The sequence below is a fragment of the Mugil cephalus genome, chromosome 2 (genome assembly GCF_022458985.1).
Source record: "Mugil cephalus isolate CIBA_MC_2020 chromosome 2, CIBA_Mcephalus_1.1, whole genome shotgun sequence".
Classification (NCBI taxonomy): domain Eukaryota; kingdom Metazoa; phylum Chordata; class Actinopteri; order Mugiliformes; family Mugilidae; genus Mugil; species Mugil cephalus.
In genome coordinates, this window is record NC_061771.1 from 5,180,225 (window position 1) to 5,199,711 (window position 19,487).

Consider the following 19,487-nt stretch of genomic DNA (forward strand, 5'->3'; position numbering starts at 1 on the left):
ACTTCAGGAAAAAAAAAAAAAAAAAAAAAAAACATTTCAACAGTTTGTGCTCAGAGTTTAGAAAAACACACTTAAACGTTTGGGAAAATACACAACTACTGACCCTTATCATTCTGTATGATAGGGTGGAAATAATCATGGCATCAATTAGCCTGTGATCAGCTGCAGAGCACAACAGTGTGGGAGAACATAGATCATGATGCACCAGCTGCAGTTTCATTGGGTTCTGGTAATAAAATGATTAAAATGTTATTAAAATCATCAATCTGAATAATAGGAAAATTAGTTGTGAGAAACGCCGCATATAAATACACAGAGGCGAGAGCAACCTGTTTACCTCCGTGGTTCTCGGTAAAGTTTGCGGGCGTATGCTCTGAATGATTGTACCTGGGTATGAAAATAATGATTCACATAAATATTTCCAAGTCGAGCTGTGGAGAAGAAGAGGCTCGGATCTGGCAGGTCAATGGTGACACATACTGTAAATATGGAGTAATAACACAACAGGAAATCTTATAGCAGGGCGTTCTGTTAGGGTGATAAACAGGAGAGCGTATATGAGTGGATAATAGATTTTCTGCACAGGATAGACTGCAGTGTATATGTAAGATGCTATTGGAAAAGATTACTTACAGGAAAATGTGTGAAAATGTCTACGGGGGGCTTTTGTAAAGTGCCTCGATAGGTGATGAAGAGGAGGAGTGAAGATTCCTCTGTGTAAGCCTTGAAGACGCTTTAGTTATATGGTGGGCGTTCACTTTAGGTCGGACATTAACGGTATAATGACTTGTTTTATTTTCCTTGCACTGGTTAACACATTCTTCGTGTGTGAACGAGAGAAACATTGTTTATCTTTGGGGAGTTTGAGGTTTAGATTCACTTTTTGTTTGGTTTAGCTGATGTGAAATGCACAACTTAGAATATTCTGGTATTATGACACTTTGGGCAGAAGGAACATCTCTCCTTTCCCTTTACAGTCAACTGTGGCTGTTTGCCTGTTCTCTGCATCACTTCTGCTTTGCGTACAATAAAAAAGTCCAGAGTTCCTTAAATTCATAGCAAATTCGTAACTCTGTTTTTCATGAGAAAGTCTTTCGTGCAACTTCATCTCCACCTCATCCCAGCTGTCCAGGGGGAAAAGTATAAATAATGAAGTTATTAGAATTTCACAGTTTAGGGAACATGGAGATACATTGTGTCTTCCTATTTCTTGTGCTCACTTACATCAAATCAGGCATATTATTATGACCACCTTCTCAATTTTGTGTAGGTCTCCCTTGCAACTTTTTGTGTTGGATTATATCAGTAAAGACGGGGCTGGAGTGGAGAGTCCAAGTTGTTGTTTTTTTTCTCTTCAAGCATGTATGAATGGCATTTCCCATATATATACAATTAATTAGTTAGATATAAGTTTAATTTGTTCAGAACATTGGGCAACTCATCAGTAATTGTCGGTGTTTTTTCTGCACCTGTTCCTTTCAAATCAAGAAACAAATATAGACTTAAATCAGGATGTGAAAATAAAAAAACTTTTGGATGCCATTAACTTCTGTGGTCAACGTAACCGAAATATTCACACACATCATGAAGTTGTAAATATTTATCAGTTTATTACAGTTAAAAAGATGTATGTACATACAGAACACCACCAAACATGGTCATTTTCACTCATTTGCAAAGTAGCACTCTGCAACTAGTTGGTTCCAGGGTAACTGTCTTACAATGGGGCGGCATTGATTAAGTCTGTCATTTACAACCAAGCAGGTACGGTAACATCAGTGTCTTCACTGTCCTCTTTTCCATTTGCCAGATAATGCTTTAGTAAAGGCATATATCCAAAGTAAAACAACAGGAGGGTGCTGTGTTAAAACAAACTGTTGCTGAGTTGCTGGTCCGAATCCCAACACAGGTAGAAACCCCTCAGACTGGATCTTGGTCACTGTGGTTAGCAATGGAGACTCACATAGAGGTAGTCATGTCTGCATCTGCTCGTCCAGTCAAGAGACAACTGACCCAAAAAAAAAAAAAAAAAACTTTTAACATCTGTTCGATCCAAGGTCCCTTTACTGACGTTAAAGAAAGAAGAAATGATTATCTGTTTCTGTTGTTTAAACGGTCATAAAGGTTTTGCTTGGTGCGCGTAAGGCAGTCAAGTAAATGTGTGAAGTCACTATAGAGAGGTGGAGCGGATGGGGATCAGATGCAGTGGGGAAAGAGAGGGCAGCTTCACATCAAAGGGCCGTTCCACCAAAACTGAGAATTTGGGAAAAAAGAAAAAAAGTGTTTGATGTTATGTGCTCTCACCATGAAGATTATGTGAACCTAAAAGAAGCTTAATTCTGTCTAATGTGTCTAACTTTAATATGATATAAACTGTAGATCAAATTGAAACACAGATAAATGTTTCTAGTAAAATAACAATGCAAGTCAGTTTTGGTGGAATTCCCCTTTAATGCCAAAGACAAGCGAGACGTAAGCTAATGCACATCCACTTAGCATAATGGCATCATCTTCCATTGCACTCTTCATGTAAAACTCTCATCACATTACAGATCTTGTAATACTGAGTCTACCAGTTTACTGTACAGAGTAAAAGGAAAAATAAGACAGAAGAAACTAGACCCAAATTTACATCGTAACGACCAGTTGCTTGTCATCAAGTACAGTCAGTGGCCATAGACACAAGGAATAGCCAAACGAACACATAAAAAAAGACCATTAAGGCTGCTTGTCAATGTAGATTAAGTAGGAGAAGCATTGCCACACAATGCTTCCAACACCCTTCGCAATATACAAAAAAGGAGCATTTGCAGATACACCAAATAGCCACTAAATCCAAGTCTTCTATGCAGAAACGCCTGATTCTGACCCAGACAAATCATGTCAAATATGTGTTCAACATGCTTGTTTCCTGTACAAAATAACCAGGCAAGAAAGTGAACAGGGAACAGAAAGAAAGAAAGCAAAAAAGGAGCGAAAAGACTTTGATTCTGCGATGCTCTCCATGGCCTAAAATCACGGACAATAGAAAAATAAACACAAATACTCCCAATTATTTTGGATGCACCAGTATGCAACACGTCATCGCTTTGATCCAGCAACGAGTCGTGCCTCTGACCGGACGGGCCAGTAGGGTGTTCTCCATCTCGGCCCGACAGCACGTTAAAACTACATTCCACGATCAGATAAATGCTCTCCAGTCGATTTAGCCCGCCTCGGATTCACCTCCCATCATCCTCTGCGCCTTCATGCACTGAAATTCATTCTCAACCTTGCAAAATGGCACATGGAAAAAAGTCAAAACAGAGAGACTGAATGTAAAAATGGGTCACAGCACTCACGCTGCATACCTAATGCACATCTCACTTTTGAGTACTCGTTGAAGGCATTTTTCACACAATTGTTTACAGCTAAAAGTAAATACACCAAAAAAAAAAAAAAAGAGAGAAACTTCCAAAGCTTTTATATAAAACCCAGGAATGCAATGCCTCCGGTGTGTTGTTGAGCGTGAACACAGAAAGCCCTTTTTACAATTTTTTTGTCTTTTTCCGACAGTCTCGTTGTACTGTAACTGCGTTAAGCTCAAATATGCACCTTGTTGTTGTGTCGTCGCATCGTTGTGTCCGAACGATTTGATCTGTGTGAAAACCACCGGGCCTGACGCCAAATCAAAAAAAAAAAAAAAAAAGGTCAGTGGATTTGTCCCCTGGTCAGGTTTTTTGAGTCAGTGTTGGGAGTGGATCGGTTCCCGCCTCCTCCTCGCCCTGCTCGGCTCCCTCCGTCACCGACAGCATATGTTTGAAGTCCATGAAAAGCAGCAACAGGTTCTGCTGGTAAAATAGAAGCAGCGTTTTGCAACCCCACCTCCCCTCTCACCCCTCACCCCTAATTCCGCCCAGGAGGCCGGACCACATGCCACCAAAACACACCTAGCTGCTGCAAAGAAAGTCGACCCACACAGTTCAATAGAAAAACAGAATCATGATTGGATAAGGAACTGGGATGCAAAACAATTTCCAAAAAAAAAAAAAAAAAAAAGTTTGATTACCTATTGTTGGGATTTTTAATGTACAGTCCATTGAAATAATACTAACTGAATACATTTTTCATCGTTTAGAAAAAGAAAAACACTTAATTTAAAATAAACTATGCTCATCTGAATCGGCAGAAGCCTTTTTATCTTGCAGGATGTGGGAATCTTAAAATGTCTCAGAGACCCTTTTACAGTTCAAGAGAGCAAGCTCCTTTTAAGATCGACAGGATAAAACTTCCCCAAAGAAAGTTAATGATATATTCTGAGCCCACAAAACAAATATTTAATCGATACAAATTTACAGGTTAAACCGTTTCAACAGATAAAATACTTATGAAACAAAACGCCCCTCATTTAAAATAACCAATGAGAGGCTATTGCGTTTTCGTCTTTATATAGAGGATGCCAATGTCTTCAATTTAAAAAAAGAAAAAAGAAAAAAAAAGTGCATAAGAGCAGCAGCATTGCTGGGACAGTGTGGGACAAAAGATGTTGAAAAAAGTTAAATTACAAATCAATATAAATCAAGGGAGTATTTTCCTTAATGCAATTTATATTCTCAGGAGACCACGTCAAAGAAAACATTAAAAGGAAAAAAAAGTAAGTGTCCGGAAGGAGTTACCTGTCAATGTTTTATTATCAAATCTTTTTCTGAAGCTCCAGAGGTTCATCACTTGAAAACGCTTGATATGTTGGTCAATGATCAACTGGGTGACAGCTACGCAACACTGAATATCATATGAGTAAACAGGACTAAAAAAAAAAAAAAAAAAAAAAAAAAAAAATTGTACTCAAGGCAACAACCAGGATTCGTATACATACATTAAAAAGACATCGATTTATCCCATCACCTATGTATGTTTGACTCCCCCAACACCTTTCCTTGTTGGATTCAATCAGTAAAGACAGGGCTGCAGTGCCACCTGTTTTTCAAAGAGTCCAGGTTGTCCTCTCTTCAAGCATGAGTGATTGGCATTTCTCATATGTATACATTACTAGCTTAATTTTGAACAACTACTGCTGCTATAGGTTTAAAAAAGGTCTCCCGATTCCACAACTAATAGTGACGGGTTAATGCAAGAGGGTCACTAAAAATTATGAAGAAAATAAAAACAAAAGGTAAAAACAGCAGTAATAATAATAATAATAAAAAAAGTTACTGAAATAATTTATATCTTTGTATTCTCATGGACAATTGTGTTTAGAAATGAGCCACTGGATCACTCTAAACATAGGCACAGTTTTGTTTCTTTTAAAACATAAGGTTAAAAAAAAAAAAAAAGGAAAAGAAAATACAAAATCAAATTATAAGCACACCCATCATTAGACCTTTGTTCTTTATGGTCAAGAAGCAGTTAACATAAGTTATGTCGAGGGAGAATTATGTATAAAAAAAAAAGGGAATATCAAAAGAAAGTACAACAAGATGACAAAGTTTAAATTACGGCAGCAGCAGTAAATGAAAAGTTCCAAAGACTTTTTTTGTTTGTTTTTGCATACAGTTGTATCCTTGCTCACATAATAGATGCTTGTAATTACTGTAAATACATTGGCAATGGGAGCACGGTTTATATGGTTGAAAGACTTGCCACTTAGCTCACAGTTACTCAATATATATAACTTTATATATCTTCAGTTTTGGCAAATAGATGGAAATATTTTCCTCTCGCATGATTTGGAATGACAGATGAGAGGGGGCTTGGTGGTTGCTGGGGTCCTAAAATGACCGTGATAAACTCTGGAGCATCACAGAAGTCAAGTTTCTAAAAATTCGCCTTATTTCTGCCCAAGGATGGTGAAAGAAATGTTTTCCTCATCAACCTCCTCCTTGAATTCACACCCCCGACACCAACGCTGGCGAGTCTGTTTTCTTTACAGTGTATGATACACGTAGTGGGGGCGGGCAGGCGAAAAGGGTGCAGAGCGATCAGAGGGTTTGGAGTTAGCAGGACTGGCATCGAGCTGCTCTTGGCTCAGACCATGGCACGGTATGGTCCTTGCATCTTGAGGAACTGGATGATGAAGGAAGGTCCTCCTGCAACGATCTGAGGCGGCAGGTGGGTCAGGGGACAGTTCTCGATGCTCATGATGGACAGCTTGCTGCAGAGGGCCAGCTCGAACGGGAGGCTGTGCAGGTTGGGGTTGTCGTTGAGGTACAGTTCCTCCAGGTTCTCCAGTGTGCCTGAAGACGGACATCCGGGACTGTCAGTTACATCTCGTATTGACCCAGGAAAGGTCTCAAATCAGCAAAACATCATGACACGATACAGTTTTTAGGAATCAAAGTGGTTAGCCCTGTGATAGGCCGATGACACTTCTTAAAGCATCACTGCTGTCTGGCTGCCTGTCAACTCTTTGCTGCTCTTGTGACTGGTCTGCTGGCCACTAACCAGGGGGTTAGTAACACTAATGTAGGAAGTCAGAATTTGACAAAGCATTGGAGCCCTCAGGTTGGTGGCTATTAGAAGACAAATCCAGCTTTTTTTTTTCTTGATTGTTTAGTCTTGAAAATGTCAAATGGAAATCTTCAAAGCATTTATTTACCATCTTATATTTGACAATATACATGTATTGTTACATACAAAACAGTCAATCAGCTGTTGGCAAGTCCATCAATATGTTGTTTTGTGGTCATTTTCGTACAAATTCCAGCACATTGTCTAGATGAGATCTTAAAAAGGCTGAGCTAAACCAAGCTTAGGGGAAATCACTTAGATCCTTAGGGGATGATGAAGAGCCTCCTACGGTCTCACACGCAAACATGTATTGAGTTGCATAGCCACAGGTCACTCTCAATTCTTCATGCAGTCTGAATGCACTAAAAATACACTCACCTCCAGCTCCTTTCTCTGCTCATTTAAATCTCTGGCTTAACTCTTAACCTCAGTAACTAACCTGTCCAGCTCGAACCAATGAGAGGAAGGGTGAGAGGTGGGATTTACTGTTGACTATTAAGCTCTTAAATCCCAAAGGTTAAGTTTAACTTGAAGAGAACATAATGTGTAAGAAACCAAAACATTTGATGAGTAGTAAATGGAGATGAACAAAATGTGGACTGTGGTTCATTTCAGTACAAATGAATAACAAAAGATGTTACTTTAATATTAATAGTCAACTCCTGCCCTTTACTGAACTTGTGTATGTGTGTATACATAGACACATATATATACACACATACACACAACCATTTCTGTTCCATCCATGTTCACCTCTAGGAGAAACACAGAGTGGAGTTCACTCATAGTGGAACCTCCCTGGACCAGTTCTGACTCCTCCGTGTTTGTGATGTTTGTACCAATCTTACCAATCTCTTCAGGAAGGTGTTGCAGGAGGTTCTCCCCCAAACCAAGATGAGTCAGGTTGGTGAGATGGCCGATGCCTCTGGGTAACGTTGTCAGCTGATTATTTGTCAACACCAATTTCTAATGTGTACAATAGAACAATAGAAATAGTTAATTTACATGTACAAGTCAAAGTGTGAGTACTGCAGGAGAATAAATCACATTTACCAGTCCAAGTGTGTAATTAAAAAAAGATAATGATGGAACAGCCCTCTGGTTGTCAATGCAATCTAACCATTTACCAACAGCTGCACAGTGCATTCACAGAGTATTCAGGTCTGTTTGATTTTTCACTATATGATGAAGGAAGGTGAAGTGGATAAAAGCTTTGCAGACCCCTAATTCAATACTTTGTGGAAACTCCACTGATAACAATTATAAGGTTAAGTCTTGTTGGGCAAGTCTCAACTAGGTTTGTATCGGGGCTGTTTGGCCTTCTCTTCCTGGCAGATGCTCTCTAGCTTCATCACGCTCGATGAAAGGAAAGGAGGAATTTCCACATTTAGGTCTCTTCACAAATGTCCTGTTGGGTTTTGGCCAGGGCCACTTAAGGACAGTTTGAGCTGAATGCTTCAGGTCAGTGTCACGCTTCATAGCAAACCGCTGCAACAATGTCGGGTTACTGAACTCTGGAGTATGTTTTCTGTATGCATTCAGCTTCCCCTTCATCCTGACCAGTCATGTGCATGTGCTGAAAAACACTTCAACAGCATGATGCTGCCACCACCATGCAAAAGGTTAAGAACCACAGCTGATGAGCTGTGTCGATGGTTCCCAAACAAAGTGCTTGGAGTTCTGTCCCAAGAAATCTGATTTCTGTCTTGCAAGGCAGTTTATAATTTTTTTCCTCTTGATCCCTGCCAAGTGTTTCTGAAACTCTGTTAGAGATCATTGGGCTCTTGGCCAGCTCCCTGACAAAGGTATCTCATTGTGGTACCAGACTGCCAACTCTAGGAATGGTCATGGTGGTTGCAAACATCTTGGGCCTAGGAACACTCAGAGCTTTAAATGATGGTTCATTAACTTCTAGGTTTACAGAGGGTAGACTTCATGTATTCAATTTCAGGGTTTCCACTCTTCATAAAATATCCAAACTCCAAAACATTAATTTAACACAGTGAACACACAGACATGGCGGTGGAATGGGAATCGAGTAATTTGAAAATATTTTAGCCACTTCAGATGTTTCTAATTTTAATCGTGCATGAGAACAGGCCTAAACATAGAGCCAGAGTCATAAAAGAGAATCTACAGAAAAAGTAAAACAAGGAATCTTACAACAGATGTTATAGCCTCCAAAAACCTTGAGATTATACTGTTGATGTGTGTTAGAAAACGTACCTGTAAATCTTTAAGGTAAGCGATTTCATTAGGTAGACATTCCAACTTGTTTTCCTCCAAGTCAAGTTCTCGTAACTTTCTCAAATTCCCAATACCATGCGGTAACTTCTTGAGAAGATTATTGGACAATATTAACACCTGTGAAGACAAGAATGTATTTCAAAATGACGAACAGATCTTCAGTAAAAGTCTGGCATTCTGAAATATATGTTACAAATGCAATTTTTCTCATGGACTGTATTGTCTTTTATTTGAGAAAAAAATATGGAAAGTTCAAGAAATGGACTTCCTTTTAAGCTTAGAAAACAAATATGACCTTTAGATACTGCAATAGCAACCTGAAATCATACTATGTTTGTGTGTATAAGACAAACCTCAAGGGAGACAAGTCCACAGACATCCTCTGGGATCTTAGTCAGCTGATTGGTGGCCAGGTTAAGCTCAACCATGGTAGTCCATGTGCCAAAATCCAACGGCAGAGATGTCAGCTGGTTGTCCTAAGGAAGTCAGTGACATGCCTTTATTAGCAACATGGCTGACAATCCAATGGGTCGACACAACAACAGCACAGCTCAAGAAGCTGAACAGCTGACTGGAATATGGCAGAAATGTAGCATCAGAGGAAAATATTTTCTTAGGACACTGAAATACAAATAAGATACAAATACTTGCACATGCCTTACAAAAACATTGATACTTCAACACCCATGTTGTTCAGACAACTGGAAAACAAATATGACTAAACAGGTATTGTGGAATTTAACAAAATAAACTATATCCATTCTCACGGTTCCACCTCAGCCCTATTAAAATCGTACTATCGATAGCCAGGGCCACATTAGGGTAACAAAGATGTATTTTTTAATGTATTTGCGTAATTTTAGTTTGTCTTTCATGTTTTTCAATGGATATATTTTAACACACCACTTTACTGTCTTGTGGCACCAGACTTACTATTTTTAAATAAGTACATTGTTCAGCTATTTTAAACATTCAGAAAAGTAATTATTAACCTGAGCCAATTTTACAGACAAGCATGCACATATACCTTCATGTTAAGCTTGCTCAACACTTTGGCCCTGGAGAATATCCCAAAGGGGATCTTGTTTATACGGTTGTGCTCCATGTTGAGGGAATAAATGGTGGAGAACTGGGACGGCCCACCCACAGGGTATGACTGGAAGCAGTTCCTCGCCAGCGTTAAACTTGTCAGGTTTACCAAACTTGACAGCAGGCCCTGACCAAGCAGAGAAACAGAGACATGGCAGAAATCACATGATCTGGACAAGACTCTATTACTATAGGCTGTGTTATGTTTATGCTGGACGCACTAGTAGCCCCTAGACTGGGAGGAGTTTAACAATTTAGTAAGCATATACAGTCCAGTTTCCACAGATATATCTCAAATGCTATGATTATGTCGTAATTTATGGCTATGGCTTATGGCTTGCCCATATATGATCAATACATCTTAGAGCTGTGGCTTTCTTGCTACAGTCCTACGTGACAATGGAGTTGTCATTTTTGCACAACAGGAAACAGCAGATAGAGTACTGATTAATGCTGCAAATAACTCAAACATATTTGGACTGAAATTCATCTTCTACTTACCTCTGGCAACACAGAAATGTTGTTGTTTTCAAGATTTAGCTCCTCCAGTTCTCGACATGTGGCTAATGATTTGGGAATAGCTGACAATCTATTGTATCTCAGACCTAAGCGATTTATGCTTGCAAGATTGCCTGAAATCACAAAAACAGGTACTGTCAAGAGTACAGTTTTTGAAAACTAGGGGGAATCACATTAGTAAAATAGAACTAATACATAGACAAAATCACCATAACTTTGCACTGGACTCTTGAAGAATATTGTTTTGACATATTCTACTCACCTATAGTCTCTGGGAGGTCCAAGAGCTCATTGTGCTGCAGGTCAAGGTTGGTTATCTGTGTGCAATTTCCAATCTCCTTCGGTAGGTGTTCCAATTGATTATGAGCAACATCGAGAGTAATTAGGCTGCATAGCTCCCCTGCAGAAAGCACAAAGAATGTAGATATTACATGAAAAAAATGAGTCAAGCTGAGTTTATCCATGTTAAATAATCAAATTTAAAGCCATGGCTTCCAAACAGCTCAATGATAATCAGGATATGTAGCACTGCTGAATATGGACTCAGGGCTGGGGTTGGATAGTGACCATCAACACTAGGGTCTATAGGATGAGAATATATGTAGAATGTGTAGAAAACACATTGTGAGCTTTGGGTGGAAATTAACAAATGATATAGACCAGATATTTCCCAACACCTCCCACACTTTTCATTTGAATTCTTAGTCACTAAGAAAAAGACGTATTGTTCTTCCCAACTCTGAATTCAAAGCGTCTTTACATGAAGCTCTTACTCACCTATCTCTGCAGGTAGCTGTTTAATCTTGTTCTCTCGGATGCTAAGCATGGTGAGCTTGGATAGGTTTCGGATGTCCTTCTCCACAGTTGTGATGCGATTGAAGCGCAGGTACAGAGTGGTCAGAGACGTCAGTCGATAGACGACAGCTGGTATCTCTCTCAGCTTGTTGTGCCGGAGGTCGAGCATTCGAAGCATTTTCAGGCAGTCCAAGGAGTCAGGCAAACTGGTCAGAGAGTTCTCGCTGAGGGCCAGAGTGACCAGACCCGATAGGCAGCCCACCTCAGCTGGCAGGCTCTGCAGCTTGTTGCTGTATAGGTAGAGTTCAGCCAACTGCGTCAACTCCTTAATGGAGGTGGGCAGCATGTGAATGGACCGTTTGGATAGGTCCAGTCTCATTGAGTTCTCCTCCCGACATTTGTTGAGCTCTTTGATCACCTCTGCATTACTGGATTTCTTGCGTGTACCTGGTGCCGGGTTTGGCCGCTTTATCGTATTGTCAACAGAGAAGGCAACACCCGGTGTTGAGCTGCTAGTGTCCTTCTTTCCTTCTTTGGCATCTTTCCCTTTGGTCTTAGCTTCTTTGCCCCCATCCTTGACTAGGCTCGCCAAAGCCTTGGCCTCCTTTTCCCTTTCTTTACCCGCTGGACCACCTTTGGGGTCCTTTTCTTTTGAATCTTTTTCTTTACCTAAAGTACTACTCATGTCGACGTTATCGGGCCTCCTGCAGAGTTGCTCATGAGAGTCTCTCTTGTCAGGTTATTTATTCAGAATAAAAGGGACAACAACAGCCAAGGAGGCCTTTAAAGAAAACATCCCTGTGCAGGCCCACACATTTATGATCACCCTTCAAATAAAGGTTTTGTGATCCAAAGGTTTTTTTTTTTTGGATACTTATGATACTTTGTTCCGTTGTTAAAATGCCATAGGAGAAAAAATCCTTTGAAGTAGCTGGATCTGGATCGTGGCATCCATGAGCCACATGCTTAAGTGTTTGAACTACATACAATCCCAGGACCTCCAGAGACAAGTTCTTTCAGGCTGCAAAGTTCACCAAGTTTTTTTATAATCCCTCTGTTGTGGCTGTTGGGAGAAAAAAAAAGAAATTTTGTTCACATTTTCAGTTTCATGTTTACATTTTAAAAACATTTCTGCAGTTTGAATTTTTAACAACTGAGTTGCTCCACATGAAAAAGAAAACACTTTATCAGCTACATGCTAAATTAATTAAAATCTTAATACTTTCTTAGAACTCAAATTATAAAACTCTGTAGTTTAAATATTTGCTTTTTACAGTTTTTACAAAAAAGAAAACACGCTGTACTGAAAAGAAAACAAGCGACAAAACTAAATTTTATCAAGATGAGTGTCTCCTCAACATTCAGTAAATGTGAAATATGATATGTTTGACTAAGCCATATCCATTATGTTGGCATGTCAAAAGTGTGGTTGGGGATCTGGGGTGTCCTCGTTATCAAAGTAACATGGCCAATTGTCAGACAGACAAGAGCATATTGTCCAACGAACTGAACAGGATACTGGTCGTATTGGAACAAAAATCATGTCTCTGAAAAGTTGTTATGTTGGCAACATTGAATCAACATAAATTTTGTTGTCTTACTCCATTTATTGTTTGAAAACATACATCTTGAAAATGAAATATACCACACAGCACTATTATCGCTCTACCTATTGATGAGAGGCACCTATAATGAAGAGATTCTTCACTGACAAAAATGTTTGGTGAATAAAGCAATTTTTTGACTGTACTATCAATATAACAAATGTTTTTACAAGATCACCTAGAGTATCTGAACTGATCTAAGCACGTTTTGATAAAAAGTAAAATTCAGTTCATTCAGACCCTTTCATTGTTTGCACGGGAAGACAACACTCAAAAACTCCCCACATTGTTCTACACAGTGATGCCACACAGTTCCAAATACTAAAAACACACAGAGGAACACATCATTATCAATGTATCCACCATGTGCATATTTTACTGACAGTTTAGTCTGCTGAAAAGAAAGCCTTGCTTCCTCACCAAGCTCACGCTTACGTCCTTATCTCAGCAGATACGTTACAAACTAATATTCAGGTGGCTCATCTTTGTGTACATCTCCTGGTACATGAGCAGCAATAAAACATAAGAGACCCTGTATATTTCAACAGGTTTGGTTGTATGTCACTACGAATGAGACATATAAGATATGTGGTGCCGCATGTATTCTGCCACCCTGAGGAAACCTGCGTAATAAATGAAGCACAACCTCACATCAACTTACTCCTTCCAAGCAAACATGGTCCAGCAAGAGATGATATCACTGTAAATCTACAACCCCACCTAAGCATGAACTGAGCTACTTATCATCCTCGTCGAAACATGTAGAGCAACAATCATAAAGAATACTTATTTCTCAAAGAAACCCAGACAAAACACACTGTCCTTTGGACCCTTATATGACAAATGTGTGTGTTGGCTTGCTTTGGCTTTGTCTCTGTTGCTGTTGAACCTGTGTAAAGCTTTCCAGCACTAGTACAAGCTAAGCCGTGGCAAAACGAGAGGCAGGTTTGGCTCAGGATCAGAGCTAAGTGAAAAGGTTACGACTGCTGCGAGTAATCTTTAGAAGTGGCCTTCAAAGCACTAAGTCCCCACAAAAACAGATCATATGACCTTTTGGGTAAAAGAAATGTTTGGTCAATAGCAGCACCTCTTACATGACAGAACGGCTCAGAGTTTGTCCTGTAAATAATAAAAGGTATCCACTGCTCTTTTTGTCCAGCATAAAGAGATAGACATCTAACACTTGGTAAAACACACATACCTGTGCACTAAATAATTGTTAACAAAAAATGAGAATAGCCAGGCCAGCCCATCTGCTGGGGCCATGTAAACCAAACCGTCAAAGCCACTTCCTTTTATGGTTGCGCTCTCTGTCTCTGTACGGGTACATCATTTTGGTTACAACAGACCCATGTAAACACGCTATAGATTTATTTTTTCCTTGGACCTAACGAAAGGCCAAAAAAATAAGAAGTAAATGTTAAACATTTAGCACGTTTTAGAAAATGTGTCTTATTTATGAAATTTACAATTTGGAAACGAAATCAATCATATATCAAGGAGGAAACCTTCATTGGCCTAACTCATAAAAACTAAATACTAACCACAGCAAAGCAGGTACACGCTAATTTACATCATTCACATTAATGCAGCTGTTTTTTTCACAATAACTCAACAAATTAAAATTCAAATGATCAAAATATCTTTCACTTCTGAGGGAACATAAGAAAAAAAAGGCTAATGGTTGTGTTGGAAAACCAAAGAACCACAGGCACACTCAACTCCACTCCTGTTACGGTTGTGTCCACTTGTTGAGTGTGAATGTAATAACTAGATGCATAGAGCTCATTTCAGATGAGATCCTTTGTTTGCGCTGGTAAGAAGCATTCAAAAACTCCTCACTTTGCTATGTGATGACTATGATAAAGTAAACTCCAACAGGGATAAGCTCTTTCACATACTAAATACTGGTGACACATGGCACCATGCAATGAATGCATTTCTTCACTGAGCCTGTTTCAACGACATTTGTGAAGAACTGCTGCTAGTTGAACATTTTTTCCTGGTGAAAAAATTCAAGTCTTCTTGTCTTAACACATCCGCATTCAACAACACACTCCATGCTATCATGCATAACACTGTAATGTGGGTCCTAAACATTACTAATATGCTAAAATAAATAGAAACTAATATCAAGATGTGTCTTCAGTGGACTTAGTATACAATTAAAGCAGGTAGTAATTATCAACAAAGTTTTAATATCTTGGTGAGATTCGTCCTTATAGATGCAGTGAAACTCATACACATTTGAAAAATGTTGGCTGGTTACCAATGTCATGTCATGTGTTTCAAATGTGCTTTACCAGAAAAAAATCTGTTCAATGTACTAAGCAAAAGCTCACATCACCTAACTGCTGCTAAACAAACATGGCCCAGCGAATGTTGACATTACTGTAAGGCTACAGCCCCACCTAAGCATGAACTGAGCTAGTTAAACATTTCCTAAGAAATCTGTTGCGCAACATTCATAATGCATACATATGTATGACTGTATAGCCTATATAATCCAAGAAGGAAATAGTAGCAATTTAAATTAGATGTGCATAAAATGATGGAATAGCATAGTGGCTCAACAGTCTAACTTACTTTGATCAGAAAAACTGCACTATTGATAGACACTCTTGTTTAAAGCCTTCACGCTGCCTTTCTTCTGTATTGGCGCGCGACTGTGTTTACAGGCAATTTTAAATAAACTTTTTTGGCAAAAGACACTGAATGACTTTGAATCAATCCAGCGGTCACATAACTTGCAAGCACCCTGTAAATTAGAAATACGCATTAAGCCAATGTAAATATGAGTATAAACTCAAATACAGCTTTGCAGAAAAAGCTAATGTGTGTCCATCAACACTACCACAACTCCACCATAAAGTGCTACTCGAACTTCCCACATAGGGACTAATGAAGTTTCCATTAAGGATATCTTGGGCCCATCTGCTAATGCCAGTGCATTTAGGCCTGTTCTCCTTTGTTTATCCATTACAATGGCTTTATGATCAAATAAGACAGGCACCAATGTTGGCTAATCAGAGTATACAATAAAACACGTGTGTAAAGCAAACAGACTCAAGTGCTGTGATGTGACTGAAAGCGGCACAGATTCAAATAATATTCGAAAGGATCCAACGCCAGTGTCGCTGCTTGACAGTGCGTTATTACACCAGCAGGGAGGAATAACAACTCAGAAATGATCTGGCCTGTGAGCAGTGATAATCACCCGTGTGATATGGTAAGCAAAATTGCAAAACACAGAGGTGAGTTGGCAGCTACTGCTACTACACAGCACTCCACATGATCCAGCTAGCTTTGATGGATACGTGTGCCACTGACAAATCCTTGGAAACAGATTACCGACAAAACCGAAGCTACCAGGTCAGGAAGTCAAGATGCCTTGCAAGATTAATAAATTTACATAACACGATAATCATGGAAAAACAATGAGATTGTTGGCATTGTGGGGTCGTTGGCGTGATAGTTGTAACCTGACGGTAACGTTACAGTGATACTGCGTTAACGTTGTGACTGCTGACCTAACATCATCAACTAGCCAAGGAATAAAAATAATAATAATTATACTAATATTGGTCTCATGTTAGCGAAACCGTCCGTGACACTGACGAAAAACACCTACATTGAATAGTTCAACAGACTGATCTTCCAGATGAACAAATTACAAGAGCAAAGGCAGCCAAAGCGACTGACAACAAGGCAGGAAATAAACAGAGCTAAGCTAAACGTCAACAGCAAAGCAAACGTCCGTTATGCCAGACTGCTAACGTCAGCTAGCAAGCAACTTAGCCCAAAAGCTAACACGATTTTAGCCAGCGATTTTCTCGCAAAATGGAGAATAACGCCACGTTCGTCGTGGCATAACAAAATGCTGCTACGTCAATAGACGGCACAGGGGGTGTCAGTGTTTTTCGCGTAGATCTTTACTCCCCAAATCCGGGGGTTAGCTTGATTTGAAGCTGAACAGTGAGCGTAGCGTAGGCCCGAGCAGAGCGAGCAGTCCGCCGTGACTTCGACCGAGAGGAGAATCTCTGCTGCAGCCAGCTGGGCGCAATCACACACCCAACGAGGAACAGCCGGCGGAGGCAGCTGATATCCCAAGCCGAGCACACACTGAAGGCGCACGGGGTGCGGATTCACTGCAACACAGTACCCAAGCGTCGTTCCCGTGTTGAATATTATCCGAGGAAAAAAAGAAAACACTCTGAAAAACAGCGGCCATTCCGAAGCTGAACAAAAGAGTACGTTCGTACTTGCCACCGCAAAATGACACTTGAGCGATACACGCGCCGCAACAAGAGGCTGGCGAAAGTAGTATCTATTGAATGTTGCTTTGGCGCGACGTGGTACTAAAACGCGAAGGTTTAATCTGATAAAATAGCAGTTTTACCTTCAGAGGTGTGACTCCGCCATCCTTGCTGCTTCCTCCTCTTTTCCTACACTGCTGCTCCGCTCCCCTCCCTCCCCGGACACCAAACTGCGTCATTCGCACGCCTAACCAATGTTATCACGAGACTTTGAAATACAATCAAATCTTCAACATTTCATATTTTTATACACTAATTGGAAAAGGTCTAATAGGCCTAATAAGTTTAATCATTATTATTATTGCCAGCGCTTACAAAAGAGTAAACGTTGAGCTTTGTATGTTACATAATAATAATAATAATAATAATACTTTAAATGTATTGTTATTATTGTTATTATTTCTGTATTTATCGTACACTAGTAAATGACTTGATTTGCATTTAATAACAACAACAACAACAATATTAATAATAATAATTAATTATAATACAAGTGGCCTTTTTTTCTAAATGATTAATTGGAGGTTTAGGGTTTTAGGTTTTTATTTGGAACATCTGTGGGTAATGCACTCTTGAAACTCATGGCGACAGACCAGACTCTTTACTGTATTGCAGTAAATAGTGTACAATATTCCTAGCATAAATACGAAATACTCAATATAGTAGGCCTACGTACTTTCCTATGGTTGTAATAAAAATACATAATTTGCAATGCTATATCTAGACATGATTTAAACCTGTGAAGAATAGTACAGTGACAGAAGGTCAGAATGACAACTTTTAGTGACTATCCTATGACTATGCCATTTGAGTTTAGCTGACTGTCCCGGAGCTGCCTGTAGGTGTCCGTATAACACTGGACAAGTAAAATAAAGCGCAGAAGAAGGTCACGTGACACTCGCGGAAGGGTTGGCTTGACAACTGCTGTAATCTCTACCTGGCGCTAAGGGCAGGATTGACTGAATGAAAGAATCACATTTATATTCATTGACGAAAAAGGTGACCTAATATTCTGTATTTTAGACATAGAAATTGTATGTGAGAAACTGTTTGATCAAAGAAAACGTACCGTTAATTTACCTACTTTGCTAGCGTGTATTGCGTGCTAAACCTAACAAGCGTTTGAGCTAAGAGGCTAACTCCAGCATTAAACGGATCAACAACTCAGCTGGTCATTTTGCTTCTATGTTTATGGCCACATAGGCGGACATGTACCAATATTAACACGAATACATCAACGCTATCTGGTGTAAATGTAATCCGTTTATTAAATACACGATACCTTGAAATATTACATCGAAAAACAATGTTAACATTTTGCAGTTCCACGGATAAGCCACAGGATAGCTGCTTCCGTATTGACTGCACAGAGACGAGTAAATGTTTCAATTAGTGCAAACCATATTTTCAATTTGTATTTTATTATGTTCTCTGTTACCGGATCTGTATTAGCAACATCGCTCTCTATATGCCGACGCTGCTGTGTGTTACAAATCGTGGTTTGCACACAACTGAATTATTCTGTTCCTTGAATCGATAAATTATGTTAGAAGTGCGTCATATTTAACTATTATGCTTACCTTTCAGCAAGCACTCAGAAGACATAATGCCAGAAGTCAAGTCAACATTCCGAGAGGTTCTGCCTAAACAAGGTTAGTAGCTCAGCAGCTAGCAGTTTGGACTGCAGTGGTTACAAAAGGTTGTCTGTGGAGCCCAATACAACACGTCAGCTGTTTAGAAAATGCAAAAGCTTGCAAAATTGGGTGCTGTGTGCTCCCTCTTTACCGACTCGTTTATAGCTTAAAACCATTAAATATTTTTAGCCAGTATCCGGAATTGATAATAGTGTACTTATAGTAATAGTAATAACACGTTAAATATGTTATATGCTCTCGGCCAGATGTTTTAACTATCCAGATGTTGCAAGCAGTGAGACAAATTGGTAACAAATTACAATCAAGTGAAACAGAAATAATAATAAAAAAAAAATATTAGCGCTACCAAACAAGTGAGTCTCCACACATTACAGGGCTGTGAACGTAACATTGGATATGTAAAAAAAACTGCGGATCAGTTTTTCCACGCTGCTTAACCAATTGCAGTATCTTATTTAGTGGAGAGAATTTATCACTGCTAATATGCTGGATGTTTTCTGAGACATAGCACCAATACAGCCAAGATTTAATGTAGAAATGTGAGAATTAATGTTTGTTTGTTTTTTTCCAACATCCACAGGGCAGCTTTCCATGGAGGATGTCCCCACCATGATTCTGTGTAAACCAAAGTTGCTCCCACTCAAATCAGTCACTCTAGAAAAACTGGAAAAGATGCAGTTGGAGGCTCAAGAGGCTGTCAAACAGCAAGAGGTGGCGTCAAAGGAGCAGACACAGTAGATCCAATGGAAGAGTCGTAAGAACAGAGATAGTCA

At 39.4% G+C, this 19,487-nt stretch overlaps 1 protein-coding gene across 1 annotated transcript; it reads right to left on the minus strand.

The window, feature by feature from the left end:
* Positions 1–1,590: 1,590 nt before the first annotated feature.
* On the minus strand, positions 1,591–17,220 carry shoc2 (SHOC2 leucine rich repeat scaffold protein). The gene is made up of 9 exons (XM_047578809.1): positions 17,143–17,220; positions 11,122–12,202; positions 10,607–10,744; positions 10,327–10,457; positions 9,764–9,952; positions 9,090–9,212; positions 8,716–8,853; positions 7,338–7,455; positions 1,591–6,215 (listed from the first exon to the last, which is right to left on the minus strand). Exons 2-9 carry the CDS (start codon positions 11,822–11,824, stop codon positions 6,007–6,009), a joined length of 1,749 nt encoding a protein of 582 aa, XP_047434765.1. The 5' UTR covers positions 11,825–12,202; positions 17,143–17,220; the 3' UTR covers positions 1,591–6,006.
* Positions 17,221–19,487: the final 2,267 nt, after the last annotated feature.